Source organism: Melopsittacus undulatus, chromosome 8 (genome assembly GCF_012275295.1).
Source record: "Melopsittacus undulatus isolate bMelUnd1 chromosome 8, bMelUnd1.mat.Z, whole genome shotgun sequence".
Classification (NCBI taxonomy): domain Eukaryota; kingdom Metazoa; phylum Chordata; class Aves; order Psittaciformes; family Psittaculidae; genus Melopsittacus; species Melopsittacus undulatus.
In genome coordinates this window covers 2,409,885-2,435,032 of record NC_047534.1, presented here as the reverse complement: position 1 = coordinate 2,435,032, position 25,148 = coordinate 2,409,885, and the positions used below count along the sequence as shown (strand labels likewise).

Sequence of the window (25,148 nt, the reverse complement as noted above, 5' to 3'; positions counted from 1 at the left end):
TCATTAACAGAACTAAAGGAGAATGTTTTTTCTCTTTTAGGATTAGATGTCACCTACACTTCAGAAAGACTAAACAAAACAGGACATCTAGCCAAGAGCATACAGAAATATGTATTGAAACCAGACAGTGCAATTCAAGTTTCAATTTACAATGGAGAACAGTCCATTGATCGTTTTAAACCAGGCCAGCCCAAAGAGACCAGAGCCTCTGGACTGTGTAGGTGAGCTCCCCAGTGTTCCAGAGCTTTGACAATGCTTTGGTTGCAGGAGTAAAGGCTCCCCCAGACTGAGCTAGGAGCACTTTGGTCTCTAGTGAAGAGCTGTGTAGGTGTGCATTAAGAGAGACCCTGGTATTCTAGCCAGAACACATTTCTTCCTCCCTCCAGCGTACCATGCTAACCAGTATAACCCTGTCAGTCTAGAATCAAGCTCAAACCATACTCTCAAGCTTTAGAATGAAATTAAGTCTTGCTTAAGGACTTTAACACCACTCTCCATTTCCTGATACTACAGCAACAAAGACCCTAACTCTCCAAAATCCCTGGGATTTATTTCGGTCTCATTTGCAGGGCTAGAACTTGCCATACATTTGTCTGCCTCAACAAGTATTTTCCTCCTCTTCTAAAATGCACTGGAAAAAGTCTATTCTCTCCAAATGCTCTCTAGCAACATTTGTATGGGTTATTGTCCGATTCATTTACTTGATGTACCTTTATCTGCAGTTTCATACAGGTGCAAGTAAATCCCTTCCTCCTCTGATGCATCTATCAGAACCTTTGTGAGCAAAAGATAAAAGAAACAGAAAAATCTTTAGGAGAATCCTACCTGAAAAATAGCTATCCAAGCATATCCAATGTTATCAAAATTGATAGCTCCATTGTGTGGGTTTACATCCCCTGCCATGCATACATTGTAATACTGGTTCCAGTTTATGCAGGCATTCCTGCTGCTGAAGTCAGGGTTGTATAAACTTGGGGTGTAGGAGTCCATGCTCAAGGTGCACTCCACCTTGTACTCCTTCCTGGTTGGGATGTTGGAGCATTTCTGCATGCCGTTCTCACGATGCGATGAGCAGATGAATGGGTTCTCCTCCGCTTCGTCGGTCCGGTAGTACGGATGCAGGAAGGTAAGGTTGTACGTCCTGGGGAGGGAGAAAGAGAATGAGAACAATGCATCCCTTGTTTCAGCAACAGCACCCTTTGTTTCTGTCCCTGTTTTGGGTATATTTCCCCTTTGCTTTTAGCCCCATCAGACTGGGGACAGCAAGCCACAATTGAGCCATAAGCCCTACAAAGCTTTTTGCATCCCATAAGGCACCAGGTTGTTATTTCAGTTAAAGACCAACCTGGGTTTTCCCAAGTGAATAGTGCAGTTGAAACACGAGGGCATAGAGAGAAAAATCCCATCAGGCCAGGTGCTTCCCAGAAATGTAGGGAACTTTCTGTTTCTATCTAAGGATATTCAAGAGCTCTTTTGAGCTCAGAACGTGCTTCCAAAAAGCTGAGGGCAAAGCAGCTTTCCAATAAATTTGCCTCTAGGCACATCTCTGTGATGCAGGAGCTAACTAACCAAAGGAAACCCAGCCACAGGCCACCACAGATTCCTTCTGTACTTACATAAGGAAAGAAAGAGCCCACATTAATGCAAACTGTATGCTCACTGCATAACTGATTTAATTGGCCTGGATAAAGTTTATGGCTCTGTTACAGCTAAGATAAGCAAATGTTCTAATTGCAGCATGGCAGGGATGTGCCTTTTCCCCAGCCGTGCTCTGGGGCAGAGCAGCGAGCAAGGAAAGCTCAGGCCTTTTCCTGCTGTTTGATGAGCATTAGTGAGACCCACCAGCACTCACACTGCTTGAAATGAGAAGATGCCAATTCCTAGAGCTGGCTTTATCTGCTGTGTTCAGAGCTGCAGGGATCTGAGATTCTATATAATCAGTTAGGAGATAAGGGAAAAAGCAACACACAAATGATACAGCCAAGAGAGATGTGGAGAGAAGATAAATGAGTAATTCTTCAATTTTCTATTCCTATCTGTTTCTGAATGTACCTAACTACTGAATAAATTTGGCTCTAGTGAGTGCCAAACTAGTGTTATTCCATACAATTGCTTGAAATTGGTCCCCTAAACCCCTGAGTCAAGCAGGAGTCATTTGGCAACTGCTCTTTAAGGAGAGAGCAATTGCTGCAAGGCTGAGCTGAGGGGAAATAAACCCTAAGCAAGGTTCCTGGGGAATTCGGTTCTCCTCCATCAATTCATTACTTGAGATGGGCATTGAGGGTTCATCCAGCTTCAGGAATAGGCAAGAGTAACACAGAGGACCTGGCATTGTTCACTCTTAACTAAACTTACTCCCCCTGCCCCATTGCAGTGTGTTCTGACACCTCTACACAGAACTGTAACATCCTCTTCCCAGTTTCCATGCTTTAGGTTCAAGAGACAAAAAGCCCTTGAAAACTGTTTTTCCTCCAAGACTCCCTCAAAGCCTTCTCTTTCCCTTCCCACAAACTGGTTTCACTTGGAGGAAATTCCCATATAAAACGGGCTGAAGAAAAGGCCGAGTGTTAGGCTAGCACAGCGTTTGTTAGGAGATCAGATACTACAACCGGCCCAGTTTGTCACGCAGAGTTGGCTGTTGTGGGAGCTTGCAAAGGATTAAAACACACCGAGGTGCAGGGATGTGCAAAACCAGCTGGGGAACTGGAGGGAAGAAACAGAGACAGGAGGAGAGATGCCTGACAAGTAACTTGTAACTAACACGCAGCTGGCAGAACCCCATCAGCTCTGTTTTGACCATGGTGGGTACACTGAGAGGGGCTTGGTTTGAATGCAAACAGCTCCTTCACCTTCAAATGCAGTGAGAACTGGGATATCTCTGCTTACAGCCAAGGAGCTTGCTCACCCAGGGAGGTCCTTGGTGGGCTCTGCACCTCTATAACACATGATGCAGCCCAGGGCAGAGCAATCACAGCCTCAAGGACACTAGCCTCTAAAGCCATCAGGTTTGAGAGGCCACTGGTACATATCCCATTAACCTTCCAAGAAACTCATTAGCTCTGAAATCTGTCAGATCAGACACTGGGATCATGGCTTTCTGCACCCTGTGATGGAGGAGAAAGGGGTCTAACACCCCCAGAACCCAGACAAAGCCTGGATATGCTGTGCACTGCCTGGTATAGCAAAGTAGCACAGCCACAGGACTCGGGGGTACAACCAGCTTCCCCAGGGCTGACTTCACCACTCATGAAACCAGCACTTTATGGGTTACAAAGAGCCACTCTATGAGTCCCTAAGGTGACAGCAGGAGAGGTCTCATTTGGTGCCATGAATGCATGTGCCCTGCAACAACCCTGTGTGATCTTGGGAACATCCCTTGCTTTCCCATTTCCCTTGAAGCACACCAAAGCTCTTTGACCTGCTCGTGGCTCTCCACTCTCTTCCAAACTACAACTGAGCTTCCAGGATAACCTTCTCCAGAGCCAGATGGAGCTGTGAAACTCAGCACAAACTCACTTCTTCCACCACCCTGGAAGCAACACCCCACCAGCAGCAGGAGTTTCCTGCTCACAGGATCAGGACAGGAAGCCTCATCACATCACAGCTTGCGGGCCACTGTAATTAGGATTCTACCCAGAGCAAAGCTGGACTTGCAGAGGGAGATGGGCCATCTGGAGGGTGATGGTGTAATTAGCAGCTATGGCTGCCCAAGCGCCTTTCCTGGGAGCAGTTTTGTGTTTCGATGCAGACACACACATGCCCATGCCAAAAGAAGCACTTTGAAGCATGAGAAGCACTCAGACAGAATGCCTGATGCATCAGCACGATGCTCCACCCCAACCTCCCATCCGAGGTCCCTTTTGAGCTGCCTCTCCCACTACAGCACAACACAGACAACATTCAGTGCCACACACAACCCCACAGCTGCCTGTCCTCCCAGCTGCAGGACCCTGCTACATGTCCCTTATCACAGCTAAATCCTCTATATCCCAGTCCCAAGCTGACCTCCTGAGATGCCCACCACAGCAGGGCAGACTGGACAGGGCCACATTGAGACTGGAACTGTATTTGAGGAGCCACATACAGAGATTAGAGAAGCTTTATGTTTCCCACGAGTCGCTGTTCAGGAAGCCTTGGGGTGAAGGAGAAGCTGCCTGCAGACACAGCACCCTGGGCTGTGATCTAATAAGCTGTGTAGAGAAGATCTGGGCACAAACCCCTGGAGAACCAAAAGAACGACACACTTTGGTTGTGGGAGGAAAATAAACCAAGGAAAACAAAGCAGAGCTTGGTTGTGAAGGGTGGATGGAGCTTGACTTGGTTCTGCTGCTGCCTGCCTCATTTTATCCTCCCTTTTCTCTGCTTTGCTCACTTTGTAATTGCCCCCAAAATCATTTACAAACTCAAAGTCCTCCCCAGAGGCCAAAATCAGTCTCATGGGGGCCTCTTTTTTGCCCAGCCCTTTTCAAGCCCTCCCCTCTTCCATGTCTGCACAGATACACCATGAGCATCCACCCTGCAAATTTAGACCTGTTCTTAGTTCCTCTGCTTGAGAACCTTTCTGGCATACCCCAAAGAGGAGGAATGAGAGCAAGAATAAGAAACAAAAGCCCTGCAGGATAAGGGAATCCCCAGTACCCACATAAAGAATCAGCTCTGCCAAGAGCATCTACCTCCACAGGCAGGAGAGGTCGATCTGACTTCCTTGTTACTTGCCAACACATACAGTCCAAATAACTTCTTAATGGTAATGAATCCACTAATCACAAGACCCTTGTGCTCTGGGGAAAAGACAGGAGAAACTAAGCCCCAGGATGGATCTTGTTATCACATTAGAAAGGATTAACACCCCTTTCTCGGCCAGCTGCCCAGTGCACATCTTTAGCTGGGCTTGCAGCAGCTTTTGTGATGTGTTTTTCCTTCCTGCGTGTCCTGTGCTTCATCTCAGTCCTCCCATGCAAGGCATCCTCCACAACCACTGGAGTAAGGTGTGTGCATGCTGAGCACAATCCTGCTACAGCTTTCTGAGGAGCAGAGGAGGAAAGGGAAAAGGTGGAGGAAACTCAGCACCAAGCAGGATCCATTCCCTTCCAGAGGAGGCTGCTCCCTGGAGCAAATCCTGCTGACAACCCAATGCTGCAGCACAGAGGGATGCCAGGAGGAACAATCAAGTAGAACTCGAAGTAGCTTTCAGGCTATCTCAGAGCTGTCTGCTTTGCCTCCCTGTGCCTCCTCACAGCTCTACAAAAGCCAAGGAGCCAAAGGCAGTACAATGGCAAGCAGGTATGGGGTTAATTAAGACTGAAGTACTCACATTATAACTGTCCTGCAGCGTTACACAAACACAAGGCACTTCACAGCTCTCTCCCCTCTCCTGCCTCCAACCCACTGAGTTCCTTGAAAGGCTCTACAAGAGGGAAGATGCTCCTCTGCATAACAACACACAAGCAGAGCAGCCCCTGCAGCAACAACCCAGACAAGCTGGGGGTGACCCAATTGCTTTATTAACAGTGATAGCAACTCATGATGGCAAGAGGGAGCCAGAGGGGCTCTGTGGGAGGACACGCATCCTGAAGATCTAAACTGACGGCTTCACTTGGTCTCCCCATATACACAATACTGAGCCCTTCCCTCTCAGAACAGATCAACCAAAAAGCCCTTGTGAACTCCCAGCTCCCACTCTCAGGGATCTCCAGTTCTCACTCACACAGCACTGGAGACCATCCTAGCACTGCTGCTCCCCACTGTGAGCTCCCCAGGGCTTGAAGAGGTGTCTGAACCACCAGAGACTTCAGAAGCCCCACTCTAGTCTCCAAAGCTGGCTGGGGAGTGACCCACTCCAGTTCTTATTGCTTGCTAACCCACTATTGCAGCAACCCAGTAACCACCTGCAATTCCTTCAAAGTCTCTACTAAAAGAGTTCTTAATACATCCAACCTCCTTCCAGCATGATATCATATTGCCTTGCAACAGGGCAATTTTCAAAGAGAGAGAGAAAAGCACCTCAAAAGTCCCCAAATCTCTATCAGAATGTACCATATTTAAAAATAGCTTCTTTGACTTGAAGCTGCCAACTTGCAAGGGGGATTTAAGAGAAATGGTTTCCACAGGAAGAAGAATGGCAAAATTCAAAGTCACTTCTTCCATCTGATGCCTGCCTTCCAAGTTGAATGGCCCAGAAAGCTGCTGACAGCAAGTGTGCAAAGCAGCATGCAGCAGGTAAGGAACTGTATTTGAAGCACTGGGCTGAGCTTGCTTGAATTTCCTTTATCCAAAAAGGCTTTGGGGCTATGACCTTCCTTGCCTGGCACCCTGGCTTGTGTTCAGGTGCTCACCCTCACCTTAAAGCAGTTCTGTTTTCATCTGGAAGGGTTTGACACCACCACCAAGGTGAGTGTCACCTATAACTCAGCTATTTCCCTTTATAGGGAAGGAAAATCAGAGCCAGGACCATCAACTGCTCAGCCCCAGCTTGGGCTCACAGCTCATCTGCCCACCCTCCAGCCCCTGAGAGCCCAGTGAGGGGCTGGAAAACACTATTGTTAGGCTAAGAATAACACCCCTGGGATTTAGTGGGACTTGACAAACAGAACTAAATGACCAGAATCTCATTCCCCCTTTCCCACAGAGCTCTATTCTGTTTACTTCTAACAAAAACCAGAGCTTAACTTTAATCCTGCATCCCCTGGGTGAAGGTTTTGTTGTTGGCTTTGTTCTCTCTTGCAGCTCTCCCTGGAAGGGGACGGATGGTTTGGACTCTCCAACACTGATCCCAAGCACAGCAGCTTGGCACAAGGATGGAGCAGGAGGACACAGTGATGGACCCTAGTCCAATCCAACCCTGGGCATGACTTTGCCTCCATCTCCACACTGTCTTTCAAGGAGATGGCATCTTGCTGCTGGTCTGCAGGACCTGATAGTTTGGGCCCAATGCTGTATATTCTGGACCATCTGTACAAGAGCAGGAAGAGGTAAACCTTTCCCTGTTACTGTCACTCCATGCCTCTTCCCCATGTACAACTTGCTATTGGGGTGTTAAAGACCATTACAGGGATAAACAGGTGTTAAAGACTGCTATATATCCCAATGCCTAGAACTATGGATTCAGGAGAATGTATCAGGAATGATGGAAAAGATGTGAATAATTCCATCTGGATTCTCCAAACTTCCACTCCAAGCTCCAACCTGGGATAGTTTCTAGCTGGAAGTAGAGAGACTGGTTCAATTGCAATCAAGCTTCTCAAGTCTTAAATTAATCCAGCAAAACACAGACCAAAATAGTAGCTTCAGTCAGTGGTAGTACCAGAACAACCCATATTTTATATGCTTATACAGCATAATGATGATTACAACAGAGTTGGAGTAGCCCTGTCTTGCAAAAGAGCTGCCCTGTGGGCAAGCCAGGAGCCTAATTTCTCCCAATTCCTCTGGAATGCTGTAACTTTGCTCACAGCATCCCTGAGCACACAGCATCAGGACTTAGGCAAAAGCAACACATAGCCCACAGCCACCCAAATTCACCAGTACCTGCTGCTGGAGGGGACCCAGGAACCAGCACAGAGCTGCAGTGGGGTGGGAAGGAGAAACCCTCTTACAAACCTCCTACCTTTTCAAGCACAGCTCCTGAGTGAGGCTCAGCACAAGGAGCCTGACTTTGCCTTCTGTGGCCAGGACTGAGACCCTGATAAGCAAACCCTGTGCTGCCTTTGATGCTGCTAATGGCCATTACATAAGGGCCTGTTTAATATCTGTACTTAGCAAAATGCTTCCCCCGTGGTTAATTTTAAAAGCTCCACTTTGCAGGAATCACAGAGCATTTCAGAAACCTGCTCAAAGAGATGAGAGGGACTCACTGAAGCTAATTACAGCTCAAAGCACCACCTGCCCCATGCAACAAGGACCACCTGAGCACAGCTTAAACACTACTCTTAGGCTTTTAAATGTGAGCTCAGGGGTTGCTTTGAGTGACAAGGGTCTTGGTGACCAGCAGATACCTGCTGTGCATGCAGGAGATAGCTTGCAAGGTCGGAGCATCAAGATGCAGGAGCAGAGGCATACACACATGGTAGACTCATCGATTTTCTGCCCTTCAGCATCTCTGATGGGGTAAGTGCCATCAGAGATGGGCTGCAGCACAGAGAAAAGCTCAGAGAGCTGAAAACCATCAGGAGTAATCAAGAGGCAGGAACAGGAGCTGGAATAGAGCTGAGGGATAATCTCTGCTTGTCTTCCAGACACAAATTGTAGACAGCAAATGATTGCAAACAGATATAATTACGGGCTCTATCTTCTCTTACAGAGCTGGAGTTGCCCTGATTAGCTGATCTCAGGCACTTCCTCACCTCTGAGCCGCTGCCATCTTCAGCAGTCTCTGACAGGAGCCCTTTGGAAGGATTTTCCTAGGCAGAGCTTGCACTTGGCTTTGATCTTTCGGTTGTGCTGATGGGTTTTAAGGTGAGCCCTTACACTGCACCTCCGAAGGGGCAAGCGCAGAACAGCCCAAGCTTGCTATCAAGCTGAGGGACTGCTGGGGAGCAGTAAGAGCCAGGCTGCCCCATATCATTGGATGAGCCAGAAGGCATTCCAGTGACAGCAGTTCCTGCATGGACAGCGTGTGATCACAGCAGGCAGAGCCCAGAACTAACAGCAGGGTTCACAAAGCTCCAAACATGCTAAGTGATGAACCAGATGCAGAACTCACCCAGGGAACTCAGGAAGGAGCTAAAGAAACCAGGAACAAGGAGCCAGAGACAAGCACACCAACAGCCCAGCTGTAAACCAGGGTTAAGAGCCACAGGCTGAGCTTAAATAGAGCTCTTGGGCCATGGGTGGGATGGTGATCCCAGGTATGGCTCATTAGGGCAATTAACAACTATGAGCACCCTCAGCACCTAGCTAAGGTGCTAAGGGATGCTGGTCCATGCAATTGACTAGCTTGGAAGAACCAAATCTAAAGCTGCATCAAAAGGAGCAGGTGGTTAAATGTGATGCCCATTCCTGATGCCTATCCCAGGATGCACAAATGTCATTAATGTCTTTCACATCAAGCTTCTTATCTTAACACGTCTCCAAAGATTCATTTGGGTGGTTCAGCAGCATGTCCATGGTGCTGTTTGTACCTGGCAGGTGCTGTGGTGTGCTGGGTGACCTCCCAGCCTTGGGAACTGGCCATTTTAGGAAAGCTGTAAAGCTTTTGTTTGTTCTAAATCCTCCAAATCCCGGAGTCAGGGATCTCAGCTTCCTCAGGCAGGGATAATCCAAACCACAGACATCCTTGTCCTTCACATACACAGGGAAAACATGACAAAGGCACTTAAAGCCTCAGTAACTTGATGACAAATGGGTTTTTACAGACAAAAAATACCCAAAACTCCACACTTGAGTTCTGAATCCAAGAACCTCCCTGGAAGGGTTCGAGGCCAAGCTGGAAGGGGCTTGGATCATCCTGGTCTGGGGGAAGCTGTCCCTGCCTGTGGCTAGATGAGCTTTAAGGTCCCTTCCAAGCCAAACTATCCTATGATTCTATGACACTTGTGAGTCAAGATGACAGCCCAGTTAAGATCTGTGCTCCCAGTTAAGCTCCTGCAATCCCATTGGATGGGGGGGAAAGAGAAAACAGGAAAAGGTGGACATATTTTTGCTGTACTTACATGGCAAAGTTCCTGTCTAGGAAACATCTGTTCCTCAGCAGCCCTGCCCAGAGCTGCACACCGACAATCCCAAAGATGAAGAAGACAAAGAAGCACAAGAGGAGGACGTTGCCTAACATAGGCAGAGTATCTAACAGCAGGGTGACGAGTATTCGCATACCTGTGGGGAGAAGGAGAACAGAGGTTAGAGAAGCCCTTTGATGGGGAGAGAGTGAAGGCCACACCATTCCCAGCTTGGTAGTGCATCCTGGGTAGAGGAATTGGGGTGTTTGTGTTTTCCCTTAAGCCCTATGGCTGAAAAGAGAGGTAAAGAGTACAAAAGGCTTAGTCACATATAGGAACAAAGGGTGGTTTAAGGGTGGGATTTTCAGATGTTCTCAGTAATATGGGCCCACACAAAGATGGGTGAAGTTGCAAGAAAGCCTTTCCTGGAGGAACATCCCCCCAAACCATCACCCTTCTGAGGAATTAACAAAAGATAGATTTATAAATGTATTGTACATCTCTCATGAACCACACATTGTTCCCTAAACAATACAGAGCCTCGTGTAGGATGACCACTGCGGCTCCTCCATGGACAATTCCTCTTCCATGGAACAGTTCCCTCTGTGCTGGCCACAGGACTGCCAAGCAAGGGATGCAGGGGAAATTCTGACTGTTTAAAGGGGAAAACAGGATGCAAATGGTTCCTCTTCTAAGGAAAACCCTCAGCTCTGTTCCCTTCCCTTCCTGCCATGCAAGCTTCCCTGCTGGTCCCACACCTTCCCATGAACCTGCAGGCAGAGAAGGAGCTCTCCCAGCACCTTTGCTACCTGAGAAATGCTGATTTTGGGGCAAATTCTTCCACCCTAAATAAGAGGCTTGAGGAATGGGTCCAGGGTAGCATGGGCAAGCAGGCTGGGACTGGGCTGGCACCCGGGGCTGCCCTGGCTCACATGAGGGCACCTTCCAACTCAAGGATAAAGCAGGAATAAAGAGAATAATGACTTGCAGTTCAGCAGTTCAATAGAGGTTAAATGAATCTCTGAGATAGCGACCAGCCATCATTTCAACAGCTGGTAATTGATGAGAGGAGGACTAATGAAAAGAGGAAGAGACAAAGACAAATGTTCAATCATAGGAAAGAATAAAGCCGGGAACCAAGCCTCAGGTGCTCAGCAGAGAGCAGGACTCATGTTTATAACACTGTGGAAATCAATGTGGCTGGTGGGTAAGGTGACACTGCCGCCTTTGGAGGTATTTTATCCCACTAAACTTCTTTTCCTGCCTGTGTGAAGCCTTTCCTCCCTCCATTTCCTCTAGCAGGATGCTGCTCTCCACCAGGCACCCATTGGAACGGAGAGAGGCATTTCCACATTGCCTTCTTCCTTCAGCCAGCTCCTCAATCATGCCTCATTCCTGGCACCTCTCCTGCTATGCCAGGCTGCAAGGATGGGTGCTGGAAGGGGCAGGCGAGAAGTGCCCATCCAAGCTGGCACCTCCAGGCTGCAGCAGCAATGCTGGCAGGATCTGGAGCCCCGTCACGCCGCATTACCCCTTTCCTTGTGTCTCTGTGCCAGAGGAAATGCAGCCCAGCCAAGCAGGGCCGGAGCTGACGTTACCTTGTCAGCGCGGCACGAGTGGATGAGCCGCCAAGCCAAGAAGTCTGTGCTAATAAATAATGAGGTGTGAGTAACAACCTCTGCATCCCAGGGCAAGAGCCTGTCAAGGTCTCCATGCCCTGGGATGTATCTTGGCTCTGGTGCGGATCCCCGCTGCTGGCGCCGGCAGCGGATGCCTTTCCGGAGGAGCCACGATCCTGGCACCCAGCCCCGTGCCAGTGCCATCAGCTGCCCTCCAAACCCTGTCCCTGTGCCACCCTGGTGCCAAAGGCACCCTGCAGGGAAGGGCCACGGTGCTGGCAATGAGTATGTTGTCAAGCGCCATGGGAGGTGCAGGATGCTGGCATCTCTGCCATCCACTGTAACCGCAACGCTGGTGCCAGCTGATGGGAAGCACTGACCTCTGCTCCAAGTGCAAGAGGAATCCCAGATCTGGAGGCAAATAGGGTGTAGTTTTGTAACACTTGTTCCCAACACATGCTGTCACTGTGAGCCCCCCAGGAGCACATCCCACAGCAATGCCCTGCAGGCTTTCCTTACAAATCTATGTTTGGAAAAGCAGGAAAGGCACACTTCATTCCCATTGGAAAGATGATGCTGGGCATTTCTTCCTTTTTTTTCCCTCTTATTTTCACTAATACCCTCTCTCTTTTTTCCCAAAAATGGTTAAAATTGATCTCCCTGTGCCAGACAACTGTTTTCTGCTCAGCTACTTCTGGTATTTTGGGCTGTTTAGTGGCACCATCCTCGAGATTGAATCCATCTGTTCGCTACCCACTAAGGGTGCTCTGGGGTCTCAGCAGAATGGCGAGTGTGCCATGGGAAAAGAGCACGAGCATCAGCTGGGCTGGAACAAGGAGCAGGATTTCTCTTCGCTCCCATCCCATGTGCTGCCTGGTTTAAAGCCCATAATAGAGAAATCAACATAAAGCAGTGAAATGGATTTGAAAGAAAACCAGTGACCATGATTAAAACAATCCCATGACTACAGCCTCTGCCAAACATATAAATCGCAGGAATTACATTTTCCAGTCATTTTCAAGGAATAATTTCTAATAGAGATGATGTTTTTATTGGCCAAGGTTCTCCTTTCTTTTCTTAACAAACAAAATAAAAATGAAATAATCTTGCTGGTGAATTTATTGTGCCTGGAAGCAAAGAGCTAATAATGCTGGCTGGAACCCACACGAGTGCCCAGACATCACAGGCTATTCCTCATGGGTCCCTGCTTTGCCTGTGCTGTGACTGAACCCCAGGCTCATCGCTTCTAACCCAGTCATCATTCCTATCTGCTCCATGGCCTCTTGTGACTGCCACTGAGCTGAAAACCCTGCTCCTGACAGTGGTGTGGTGGCTGGGGAAGCATCACTGTCCTGCTGCTGGGGATGGCATGGATGGGGCTGAGTGCAACCTGCTGCCATGGGCTCTCTGGGATGGGGTGAATGTCCAAGGAAATCCCTGGCTAAGCTGTAGCATCCCCATAGATGAAAGGCTAGAAATGTAACCCTGTTATTACCTGGAAACTGCAAAAATACAGCACAACAGAGGGCTGTCACTATCCATTCTCCACAGACCCTGGATTATCTCAGTCTGAAACAGCAGAAGTATCAATGTTAAAGTGGATGGAGTTAGTGTCTCATCAACAAGTGGAGTCAGTGATTATCTGCCCTCCAGGAACTGAGATACTCTTAGAACACTAATCCTGCCCTGGTGCTTGTTCAAGATGCTGGTAGTGGGGCAAGACCAGCCTAGCTGCTCTTCAAGCCAGGCAACTCTATACATGGATTGGGCTCTTTAGATTTAATCTCACATACTGTTAACAAAAAATGGAGTATTTTCTATTGCCTACCCTTTGAGAAACACTAAGAAGTGAAGTAGCAAGTACAGCAGAAGATGGCCTAAAAGGCTTACTTGAACACTTCAGTATCAGAAACCCAAAGCAGAAGGACACAGGATGGACATAGAGCAAGATTTCACCCAGACTTGGAGGTGTTGGGATCCCTGGGCCTTGGTTTAATAGGAATGTAAATCCACAAATTCCCCTCTCTTCTGCTCTCAGCCCAGCTGAATCCCAGCTTGACATTCCCACTATTTCAACGGAGAGCTATGAAGGGCTTTGTGGATTTAAATAGCTTCAGAGCGAGCCTGATCCTCACCCCAGCCTGAAACCTCAGTGGGGCTCCGAGCCAAGCACGTGCCAGCATCCCTCTGCTCCTTCCATCCCAGGGAGGCCACGGAGCCACTGTGCTCAAAATCCCAGTGGAAAACTTTGTGTTGTGCTTTCGGGCTGCTCTGAAACCCTGGTAACCAAACCTCACTAGGGAAAATAAAGCTGTGGAGGGTTCCATGGTCGTTTTTAGCCTCTCTTTCTCTTGGTCTTGTTTTAAACTCTTAAAGTCACTGAAAATCATTGTAGATTATTCTTTTAAAGAAGAATCCTGAAGAATATAACTCAGAAAGGAACTTCAGAGAGTCCTGTATGTAAAATTCCATCTATTCCATTGCATGTTCATCTGAGGCACTGGAACCAAAACCCTTCTGGGGGAGCTGGTTTTGCTGTCCCTAGATACGCAGACATGACAGGCAGTTCATCCAGGCAGGATGCTCAGCGAGGACAAATCAGTGCTGCGTCATTCAAATGGGCTTTTAAAAGGACCAAGAAATGTACTTTCTTTTGCAAGGAACCTCTATGATTTCCGTACAATGCTGCTGCAGTTTGAATTGAGTGGATTTTGGTTAAAAAATGATGAAAGTGCTATGAAATTAGTACCTTGCAAAAGGACTGCTCAGCAGATGGCCGATTCCGGCCAGAAATGATTTCAATCTGTTGGTTGCTCTTTCAGCTTGGATTTAGAAGACAAGCAGCTGAAGCCACTTCAAAATGGATTTAGGGGCCACTTGAACTTACTCTCATGGATGAACCCAATTTTGTTCTACGCGACAGCAAACCCTCTGTGGTATTTCACTGACAATGGAGGATGCTGTGCTTCTAATCCTGAACACAAAGAAAAGGAAAGACCTTAAATGGCCGAGAGGGGAAAATGAACCCATCCAGGGTAAGAAGATCCTTCTTTGAACTGACCTTTCCCCTTTCTTTATAGGGCCTTTGTTATTTTCTTTGCACTAGGAGCAAGGTTATTTGCCTCCGAGTTCACAAAGCGCTGGAAAACAGCCATGCAAATGTGGTCCTCCAGGTAGAAAATCTACTCCCTTGCCCTTTACTAACACTGATAATCATAATAAATGATCTCAAACTTGCCATTAGAAATTACAATCAATCAACTTGCTCTCAGCAGCAATAGAACAGGATACTACTGCAAGGCTTAGCACACAGATTGCTGGCTGGGGTGGCTTTAACACCCTGCTTTTCCTAGGGGATTGAAGCAGGCAGAACCCAAGCTGCAGACAAAGGCATTACTTACTTGGGACCCTGTTAATGGCTCGTAGTGGCCGAAGAACCCGCACGGTGCGGATCGCAGACAAGCTCACGTTGTGTCCATCCAGAGAATACTCCATCATGCTGCAGGGGAAAGAGGGAAAGTGTCAGGATGTGGGATGCTCCTGGGATGCAGGCATAGGTAACACACTACAAAGCACAACGAGGAGCAGCAAAGTGAGGGCCACAGACACAGCTACCTGCTCAGCTCCTGCAGCCGTGCTGCTCTCCATTCCCATTACCTTATAGTGCTCCAACCAGCAGCACATCTGCAGCCTTTCCACTGCACAACTCTATGCAGCTCAAAGTCACTAAGATGCTTCTGCTATTATACCCCCTACTAGCACCCCAGTGTATTTTCATCCCAGCTTATCTCACCCCCTTGTGAATAACCAAGCCAACAAATGATGTTAAAGTAGTTTGGTTTCCATTTTATTATTAAGAAAAAGGAACATTTTCTTTTCCATGCTCCATCTCCCAGGCTGGGAAGGATGTTAAGTCAAGTCAATTTTCTTGCTCTTTTACAGAGCTGAGTGGCAAATGTGTGTAGTGTTGGGTTTTTAATGGGGTTATGGCTAGTTAGCATGGCTGTAATTACAATTTATGAGCTTGACTAGAGGGAAGCACTTGTAAATATGTCACAAATCTCTCACCACGCCTGTTCAAATAACAGAACGGCATCAAAAGCAACCCTGTGAGCAAGCTGTTGCATCCCATGGAGAAAGAGCTTTTGTTTTTGTGGGGTTTTGTTAATAAACAAACAGACATGGAAGAAGGAAGGCAAATAGGAGCTGAATTCTGCAACCAGGCTCTTCAGAGAGAGATTTGAAGCATCCTGCAGTGAGGATGGACCAAAATCATTACGCACCATTAAGAAGCAACCACCAAATGGACTTAAGCAACAACTGAATGGTTTTCAGGCAATAGCAAAGGGAGGCTTGGTTTTAGGCCAGCCTTGCTCAGGTGCATCACTGCTCATGTGCCCATGCTCTGCCCTACTGGAGCCTCGTATTTGGTGCTTTGCCCTGCTCTGGGAAGTTTAATGGGGAATACGGAGATGTTCTGATGCTTGGTTCCCTTCCGTCTTTGTCCTGAAGCTGGTTGGTATCACTGGCACTGCATAGAGGTGACTTTAGCCTGTTAGCTTTCCTTTGCCTGCTGATTTGGGTCTGGTTTTAGCCATAACCTTCCAGAGATATTTGCTATTCCCGAAGTAGTGAGTCTTTATAAATCAAACCCACCTTCAAGCTCATACACAGGAACTGAGCTGAGCATGATGAATAGCTTTAAAACTCAGCGCGGCACCAAAACAGGTTTTAAATCTAAGGTGGGTTCATTAAGCAGCCTGGAGCTGCAGGAAGGACCACACAGTGGGAAAGCCATCGGAAATGTCCATTCCCACCTGCACCGGGGGAGGCCTGGAGCCAGCACCAGGTGCCTGTTCTGAACAAACCCTGCAGGGATAGAGACAGCATTGTACAACATCCCTGATGTGAATAGTGTGAAGCCTGGTGAGGTCCCAATACAGCCCTCACACAGTGTTTTGGGTGGCTGAGTAAGTGGATTTTAGTGTAACAGACACAGGTTTTGAACGACAAATAGCAAGTAAAAGGAGTATTAAATGCTCCAGTGGGAGCTGGTTGTGTACTCCAGGGAGCACATGCAACCACTGGCATGTGAAAGGGTGAACTCCTGGGGCCTCACTTTTACTTGGCCCTTAGAGTTTCAATGGGGCTGATAAGAGATGAAAAAGCCAGGATTTGGCCTAGGAAACCAACTTTCTCATCCTGACATTTTGGATTTCCATGATACTCCATTTAGGATTTGAAAGTAAGTCTCAGGAGGATCTACACTGCCCACTGAAGCCAACCTGGAACACTTGATAGATTCCAGATTGGACCATCTGCAAGCAGTTTGAACCTCTGAGAAAAAGGACCCAGGCTTGGGATCCTGTTCTTATACCCCACTTGTAAGCCAAGAATTCCCTGGAAATGCCTGACAGAAACCTGCTGGAGCTGGAAAGTATGGAGGGATAGGAGGTCTGGGTGGACTAACACTTGGCAGGCGACTCCTTACAACCTCTGGGTACTGAAAACAAAGGAGGCACAAGGCTTTACAATGGCTCCTACGATAAACAGTTTCCAGTCCTTTAGCTGTCAGGTTAAAGATGTCCAAAGCACATCATCCCATGAGGCTGCAACACCTCCAGGGACTGGGTGCACAAGAAACCTCTCTGGTTCCAGCTCTTGTGGACAATGTTTTGGATGCTTGGGGAATGCTTTCAGCTTGGCTGCTGGACAGACCTAGAGGTTAGAAGCTCCATCTGGTCTGAGATTGTCCAGGGTGCATTTCTGAGGCGAGCAAAACATGGAAGGGCTTCCAGTGCTGGAACAAACTTCAGACACGAGCTGTTGCTAGAGGCAGGAGATACGTTTGGTTTGTAGTTTCCCTGCTTCCCCTCTGCTCTCCTTGGTATTCACTGCTACTAAGCCAAAGCAGGAGGATACCGAAGGGGACAAACCAAGCAGGCAGCACTGCTTATCACTTGTTTCCCTTCTTATCATTGAAAACCTCATAGTAACTTCATCACATCCATCTGCTTGCTGGGAATTGTTATTCCAGTAGAATGCTCCCTGCCTAAAACCATCTCCAGTTTTAGGAGCAAATAGTGCATTGAACAGTGATGGGGGGACAGGTGAAGAACCACAGCCCATTGCACAGCTTCTCTCCACCAGTGTCACCAGCCAGCCCAGCTCCCAGGCCAGACTCTCTTCTTAGAGATGGGAAATAATGTCACAGGTATGGCTTGAATACACCCAAATCATCTGGAGATGGCCCAGGATCAGCCAGGGAAGGGCCATTCCTCTTCTCATCTTCAACCTGAGCAATGCCAGAGTGGCATCAGGCCTTCCCATTGGGGTTTCCTGGTGCTTCTGCTGTTTTCATTCTTCTCAAACACAGCCTTCATTGAAAAACTACCAGGACATCCAGCTGCCTTCCCCCTTGTCCCAAGTGAGACATGAACAAAGATCCTGGTGCCAAACCTGAGGGTGAGGTATGAGCAGAGGGCTCAGCCTTTCTGCCTCTATTTTATTCTCTTGTTTGATGCTACGGGCACCCTCTGCTTGCCCATCAGGACAGCTCATCCTGCAGGTTCAGCATGGGAAAACACTGTCTGCACACTGGTTATGGATGGCAGACCTCTGATCCCAACCTACAACCACTGCCTTCCCCTTCTCCTACTATTTCTGGCTCAAACACTGCAGCAAGGCTTTGGAAAGAAGGAATCATTAACTGCTCTTTCTGTTGTCCCTGCTGTTCTTGCCTGGTTACACCACACTTGGGTTCAAAGGAAGCTCTGCTCAGGAGAGCTCATGTTTTATTCAGTCCAGTAAGGCCATTCCTAATTGTATTCCAAACAAATAACATGGAGCAAAACAAAACTCCATTAGTACAATGAAGATTGTACATCACTGATGTAAGGGTAAAAATGCCCCAGTGTATTACGGGCATGTTCTACCTAACCCCAGGCTGGCCATTAGAAACCTAGGGCTTCAGAAATAAGGCAGAGCTCTATAATTAAAGTAGTCTAGCCTTTCCTAGGATATCCTAAGCAGGTGAGAGAGCCTTCACTTTCTCCCTTGGGTGTGAGGGAACTGGTGTCAAAAGCACACAGCTCTTCCTCGTATCTGTTTGCTAACACATCCTGCACAAATAAGCAGCTGTAGGGGATGGTATTAAACCAAGAGAAGCTTCCAGCAGGCATTTGCATGCACTTGTCATTTGGGCCAGCTTCTGGTCAGCTTCTATCATCAGGATCTCAATGTTCTAAACCAGGTTTTTGGGTTATGTTCTCCTTGTTCGGCCAACTTCTGCCTCTCGGCCTCACTCTCATGGTGTTACTCAGCAGAAGCTGGGCTGAGCTGTTGTGTGCTTTTCCATCCATCCAGGAGACAGCCGGCTTAACCACAACCACTGGGACATTGCCATCACAAGGGACTAGATCAGCATGCCCTTGATTTGATGGAGACAACACTGGCAAAAGGATTGCTACTGAACACCCGATGGCTTCTGTCCTGACATTCATACCCTATCCCGTAACCCAGTGTGGTTGCCAGAGGTGAAACCAAATGAGGCTTATGAGACTCTGCCCTGGCTTGAGCCTGCGGTTTTCACAAGGCATCATGAAAACCAGCCAGGACAACCCACACATTTGGCTCTCTGGGGTTGCTCTCATGACAAGGAAGAAATGCATGAGGTTTTGTTACTGACCCTGCCATCACGATGAAGAAGTCCAGACGATTCCACGTATCTCCAAGGTAACACTTCTGCCCGAAGATCCCCAGAGCCACCATCTTGATGACCATCTCCACCGCAAAGAAAGCGAAAATGAAGTCGTCAAATGCCTGGAGACCAGTAAAAGATTATTACAGTCAGTTCTGCTGTGCAATCTTAGCAGGGAAAGGGAAAGCAGAGACAGGAGCGCTCCCACCGCAGAGGCACTCTCTGTACCCCAGCAGATGCTGCAAGGCAAAGCACTGGGACCAAAATGCCACCTACCCAGCTCAGAAATAGAACCTGCAATACCTGATGGGTGATGGCAACCCCTAAGCATAGCTCTGGGGTCATTCAACTGCCTGGGAAGTATTAGCAGCTTGTGTCAATCTACTGACAAAGACAGAAGGACATCACTGTTGTACAGGCTGGATGTTTCTCCTGGTATTTAAAGCCTACATATTGTGGTGGGACCCATGAGGTCTCAGCAACCTGCAGTGGGAGCTGTGTTACCAGACTGGGTGGCTCAGTACCTCCGAGAAAGAATTTGTCCCATCTAACACAAGGGGATGTGCTTCACTTCTGATGCCTTCATGGACCTCTGAAGGGACCAGGTTCCTATCCACAGACCCCACACAGCTGGGACTGAATGTGCACCCCAAGAGAGGTTGAAGCAGTAACTATAAGGACAGTTCTGCTGCATGTGAGGGATGACTGGAGCAGTCCCTTGTGATGCAGAGGCTCAGGGCATCCTGGGTGCCCAGCACAGAAGCCTCTTGATGAAGGTCAAAATTTAGGGGCTTAGATGACTGTGAAAACAAGAAGGGAAATTAAAGGTGCACAAATTAATCCATTGCTGCCCCATAGAACATGACTCAGTCTTTACTTAAAGAATGACTTCTATAGAGTAGCAGGGACTTGGGCAGCTGGGATTTCTCCAGCCTTCTGGAGATTCCAGAAGGTTCCTGCACAAAATGTGGATGGTAACTTGAAGACACCATGAAATGGACTCTGTTGTAAAGACTCCTCTACATGTTGCCTGTAACTTGAACATCAGGAGATACAGATTGCTTTGAAATCATGTGCAGAGGCTTTGCTGTTTTGAGTGACAGACCAAGCACAGGAACTTCTCAATCTACAGTCATGACTGCTGCTGTCCAAACCAGCCCATAATGACCATACTGTTTGGTGTTGTGCCTGGCACTTCCATACTGAGGCCTAAGTGGATTAATGGTCTAATCAACACAACATCCACATAGCAGCCAAGCTCCCGCTGTGGATCCATGCAGCGCTGCATGGCTCTGTGCGAGCATCATCTCCTCTGGCTGTTGGCTTTACCAACCAACCTTTCCCTGGATAAACTAACACAGAAGTTTTGCTCCATTATTTCAGTTCATTTAATATCTGGCATCCAAAGGCCTCCAGAAAGAAGTTCAGGCTTTTCTACCTCATGTTCTGGCTTCCATTCCTGCCTGGAAGCTGTGGGAGGCTGAGGGATAAGGATGGCTTTACTTGCAGCCTGTTCTTGCCTGCAAACCCACTAGGAGAACATGTACTCAATACATTGGAATCATTCAGATTCCAGATTCAGTGCCTGGGCTCCTTGCGGATTCTATGTGTGCCCGTTCTGGGGAGAACACCCCATGGAAGCCGTGTGACTGCACCTGATTGAACTATGGGAAAAAGGAAGCAAACAGCCATTGGGTAATGTCACCTCCTCATCCAGGCAGGATTTGTTTTATTGCCTGGTCATTTTGGCAGGGATGCCACCAACAAAGCCCCACATGGGTGAATACATGCAGGAAAACAGTGGGTACATGGAATGTCACCTTTCAGGAGAGATGAGGCACTTTGTGATGGGCAATCTGGGGGCCCACAGCTACCAGCAGTGTGACATTTACAGGTGACGGAGATGGACCAGCCACTTGGGTGCTGCTTCGCACCAACCCTGACTTCCTGAGATGATCCCAATGCTGGATGCCTCCAAAACTGATCTCATTCCATGAGAAACCTCTAACAGCACCTCAATTCACCTGGTTTATTTGGCTCTGCATTTAGCAGAAACTATTTAAAGGCTGGAAGAGGCTTTGATGATCAACTCTGCTATTCCTGGCACTTTGCAGGCAGTTCTGGACCAATCTCTGCAAGAGGCAGCAGAACTGGAAGGATCCCACTGGCTTTCCTGAAACACTCCAAGGGAAGTCAAGCAGCAGATCCACACTACCACATGCCGGTAGTCCCTGCCTACGTTGACGTAATGCATTAGGAACAAGGAAAGCTGGTTCCAAACCCCAGAACAGGGTTGCTGCAGGAAGCCCAGCGCCAAGGTGCAGCCCACACACCAGATGCTGCTGGGATGTGCTTCCAAAACGAATCCCGCAGGCATATGGCAGCAAGGGGATTGCCAGGATGCAGCAAGGGATGAAGTGACAAGTGTGATGCCCCACTGAGCTTGGGATGGCCAACAAGGGTCTGTGAGCTTTGTATGGGTATGCACTTCCCAAAGGTTGGTATGGAGGTTATCCTGGCACTTGGCAGTGCTGTTACCTGGGGGGCTCCTCTGCAGAGGAGAGCAGGCATGGGCTCATCCCATGCCTTTTTGTTCCTGAAGAAGGGAATAAGAAGGCAAAGTCACCAGTGCTGTATTGCACATGCCGGACTGCAGCAAAGAGATGCCAGCACCGAGCTGGCTGGGGTTGAACTGACTGTGAGCAAGAGGTTCCCTGTGGCATTGGCCATCCTGTAAGTAAAAAGCATTCACCTCCTCCAGTTGGAGCTGGATGCCCAGTTCTGAGCCTCCCAACCCTTATTAAATGCATAGAGAAAGGATCTTGCTGGGGTAAATGCAAATCAGCCTTTGGGTGTCACCTAGAGCCATGGCAGAAGTAGGTTTGCATGCTAAAGTGTGGCTTAGTGGGAAGATCATCCCTATGGGAAGAGCTTTGGGAAGAAGGGACAAGATAGAACTCCAGGATGGCCACCCCCCTGCACCCCACACATCCCAGGCAAGCCGGAGAGCATGGGATCCTTACCTCCAGGATGGTGCACCGCTCCGACTGGCACTCCACGTCCTCGCAGGGCTGGAACATGCCCAGGGTGACGCAGTTCAGGAGGATGACCAGCATGCTGACGTGCTCAAACCAGGTGAGAGGAGAGTGTTAAGGAGAGCACACACTTCCAGTGGCCATCGGGAGAGGGGAAGCTGGGGCACTGTGCTATTTAACACATCCAAAAGGAGAAACATCAACAAACATCCCAGATTTGCTGAAGTTTGGAGGTTTTGGCAACTGAGGGAAGGGCCTTGGAAAGGAAACTCCTATTGAGATGGAGGGACAAAGGATGCCTTTCATTTCCCCCACAGCAGCAGACCCAGAGAAGCACATGAAGGTGCATGGCTATGTTTTCCATCTCAAGTCCTCCCCACCTCCATCCTCTTCATGCATGCCCAAGGCAGCTGAGAGCACAGCCACCTCTGTCCTCCTCCCACAGAGCCTTCATCTCCAGACCTCAGAGTTCTAGCAGCACATCTCCTCCACACGTCCTCTAGCATGAGTTCTTTCACCACAAAGAGTGAACTGAATGCAGGTTGTCTCTTTCCTACCTGCTTTCTAAGCCTCAAGGAGTTACAGAGTGCATTCTGAGCTCTACAACAGGACTGAAGATGAAGGCAAACTGGTGGCACAAGTGGGTAGGGCCAATGTTATGATACAGGATGTAAACCAGGACCCAGGGTGCAGAGCACAGGCTTTGGAAGGGAAGGAAAGGGATCCAAGTTGGATGTCTCCAGTCACCAAAAGACCATGTTCTCTAACAGGACTCAACTGCACAAACATCAATAGCTTCACAGTAATAAGTAGTGATTTGCATCAGTGCGAAACAGGCCCAGAGCTTATGATTATTGCTGCTGGTCTGGCTATTAAACATAATAAAGATTGGGGGGAACTAAACAGGAGCTCTGCAAATGAAGCATGAATGAGAGAACTGTTCTTAGGAAAATAACTGGAACCATCTGTGTGTGAATAAACCTTTCTGCTTTCAAACATACAAGCATATGTGAGCGAGGCAGCATGGAGGAAGCAGTACAGAGACATTGTCTTACTTCTGATAACACCAGTTTGGGAACCTGAACAAAAAAAACCATCCATATGTATCCCTGCTGCCTTTAAAAGTATTTTATCTGGCATTTTATCCATCCAGCAGAAGATTTATCACAGCATAAGATTAGGCAAGAGCAGAGCTGCAGGCTCTTGGTACTTTTCCATACACACCTTCTCATTTAGGCAGATTAAAGGAAAAGAGAAATCAGTGGGGTCAGGTCCTGCAGCTTCCCTAAAACCTGAACCCAAGCCTTTAGTTTGAGACAGGGCTTTACTTTGAGCATTCAGAGCTAGGAACACATTGGAGCTCATGCTGGGGACCAAAGAGGTCAGACCTGGAAACCCATTTGTCTCAAATGGAAATGCATGAAATCAAATGCACGGATTAAACCCCATCAGTGATGGAGGAGAAGCCGGAGCAGGCAAAGCTCCTGGTCACAGCCCCAGAGGAACCTGAGCATCACTGAAACACCAATATGGGTTTATTTTAGTTCCTCCCTTCCTTCAATGACTCCTTCTGATTCTTGCCATCTTTAGGAGCTGTTTGGATCACCTTCCCTTGCGCCTGATTAGAAGCAGAGTGGGAATCCTGCTCCAGAGAGAAAACAGCCCACACCAGACCCAAACAAAGGCCAACCCTGTGGCTGTATCCTACTTACAATGTTTGCTTTGCTTGCTGGGATTCATGTGGAACTCCCTGTAAACACCACTCCTGCGCTATTCCCAGGGTGCCTGTAGTCGCATTCATTTCACTTATTATACTTGCAGATGCCTTTTAAAGTAAAATAATCAAAGCATGTGGGTTTTGGACTTTAAAACTACATCATTATGCTGATGAATTAGGTCTCCTGCTTCCCCCAGAGGAGGGGAGCACGCTGCCCTGTATATGGCTGCTCCAGCTTCGCTCCTCCATCCTGCCCTGGGACACTGATCCTGGGCTCACGCTGTCTCTATCCCTTGCTGCTCCAGCAATAGGGGAATGTAGGCTCTTCCCCACCACAAAATGATGAGGCATTTCCCAGGGATGGTCCCATTTTCCCTCTCACCCGAACCCTTCCCAAGGAGATGGGGCTGGATCTGAGCTGAAAGGTCCTGTCCCTGCTCAGCCCCTGCAGCCCTCCTCCTGTGCCTGCAGTCCCCTCAAAGGCATTAAGCTCCTGCCCTATTTAATTTCACATCAGATTAATGACAGTGAAATCCCTAATTCAAAAGCAGGATTACCCCGAGAGCTCTGCCCTAAAGGGACTAATCCTCCCTCCCTCCCTTCGGTGCACAGACATTCAAGGGAATTTCAATTCATTCCTCCATTCCCTGCTCCTGGCTCTGGAGGAGCTCCAAAAGCTGTGATTTAACCACTGTCCTCTTGGCTTTTCCATAGCCTCCCCCTTGCTATGCAGTCTCCAGCAGCCACATGGAGATGCCCCAAAGCAAACCCCTTGGGCAGCAGAAGGTGATGCTGCTTTGCAGGGTGGGATTAGAGAGGCCACCTTTGTAAAGCCTCCTTCCCACTGGGCCAGTTCAAAATGCTCATCAGGAAAGAAAATCCCTATTCTGATAATGATGGGGAAACACCCAGGTCAAAAAGAGGGAAGAAAGCTGAGTGGGATGCAACTTGGAGCAAGCTGCTCTAGTGGAAGGTGTCCCTGCCTGCAGGGGGTTGGAACTGTATGAGCTTTAGGGTGCCTTCCATCCCAAACCATTCTATGATAAAGGAATCCAAGAGCAGCCCCACACTGGGTTGTGCCAGCCCCAATAGCAAAGACGTGACTGGAGACAAGTCCTGCAGCAGAGAACAGCCTCATGGGTGACCCTACAGCGGTGTGCACACCCTGCCTGGCTTCCTTGCAACCAGGAGGTCAAGGAAGGTGCGGGATGGTAACACCAAGCTCAGCCATATGGGCTCCTGCTGAGGATCTGTATCCGTGGCTGTGACCCACTAAAACCATGACTGTGCAAAAACGGGTACTTTTGAGTTACCATGGAAACCACTGCTCTCAAGGCCACCAAAGCATCACCTGGTTTAAAAGCAGCCAAGTTCCCAACTAGCTTCCGAAGATGCAAAGGGAAGATCCAGGCTAATGGCTGCAGG

The 25,148-nt window shown here is 48.4% G+C and overlaps 1 protein-coding gene across 1 annotated transcript in view; it reads right to left on the bottom strand.

The window, feature by feature from the left end:
• Nucleotides 1-25,148, bottom strand: part of CACNA1H (calcium voltage-gated channel subunit alpha1 H) — a 225,953-nt gene that overhangs the window by 94,413 nt on the left and 106,392 nt on the right. The window contains exons 2-6 of the mRNA XM_034065342.1: nt 21,995-22,096; nt 18,960-19,093; nt 14,674-14,771; nt 9,651-9,810; nt 826-1,141 (exon numbers count right to left, since the gene is read on the bottom strand). Of these exons, the coding sequence (XP_033921233.1) occupies nt 826-1,141; nt 9,651-9,810; nt 14,674-14,771; nt 18,960-19,093; nt 21,995-22,096 (810 nt within the window). The remainder of the gene's footprint in view (nt 1-825; nt 1,142-9,650; nt 9,811-14,673; nt 14,772-18,959; nt 19,094-21,994; nt 22,097-25,148) is intronic.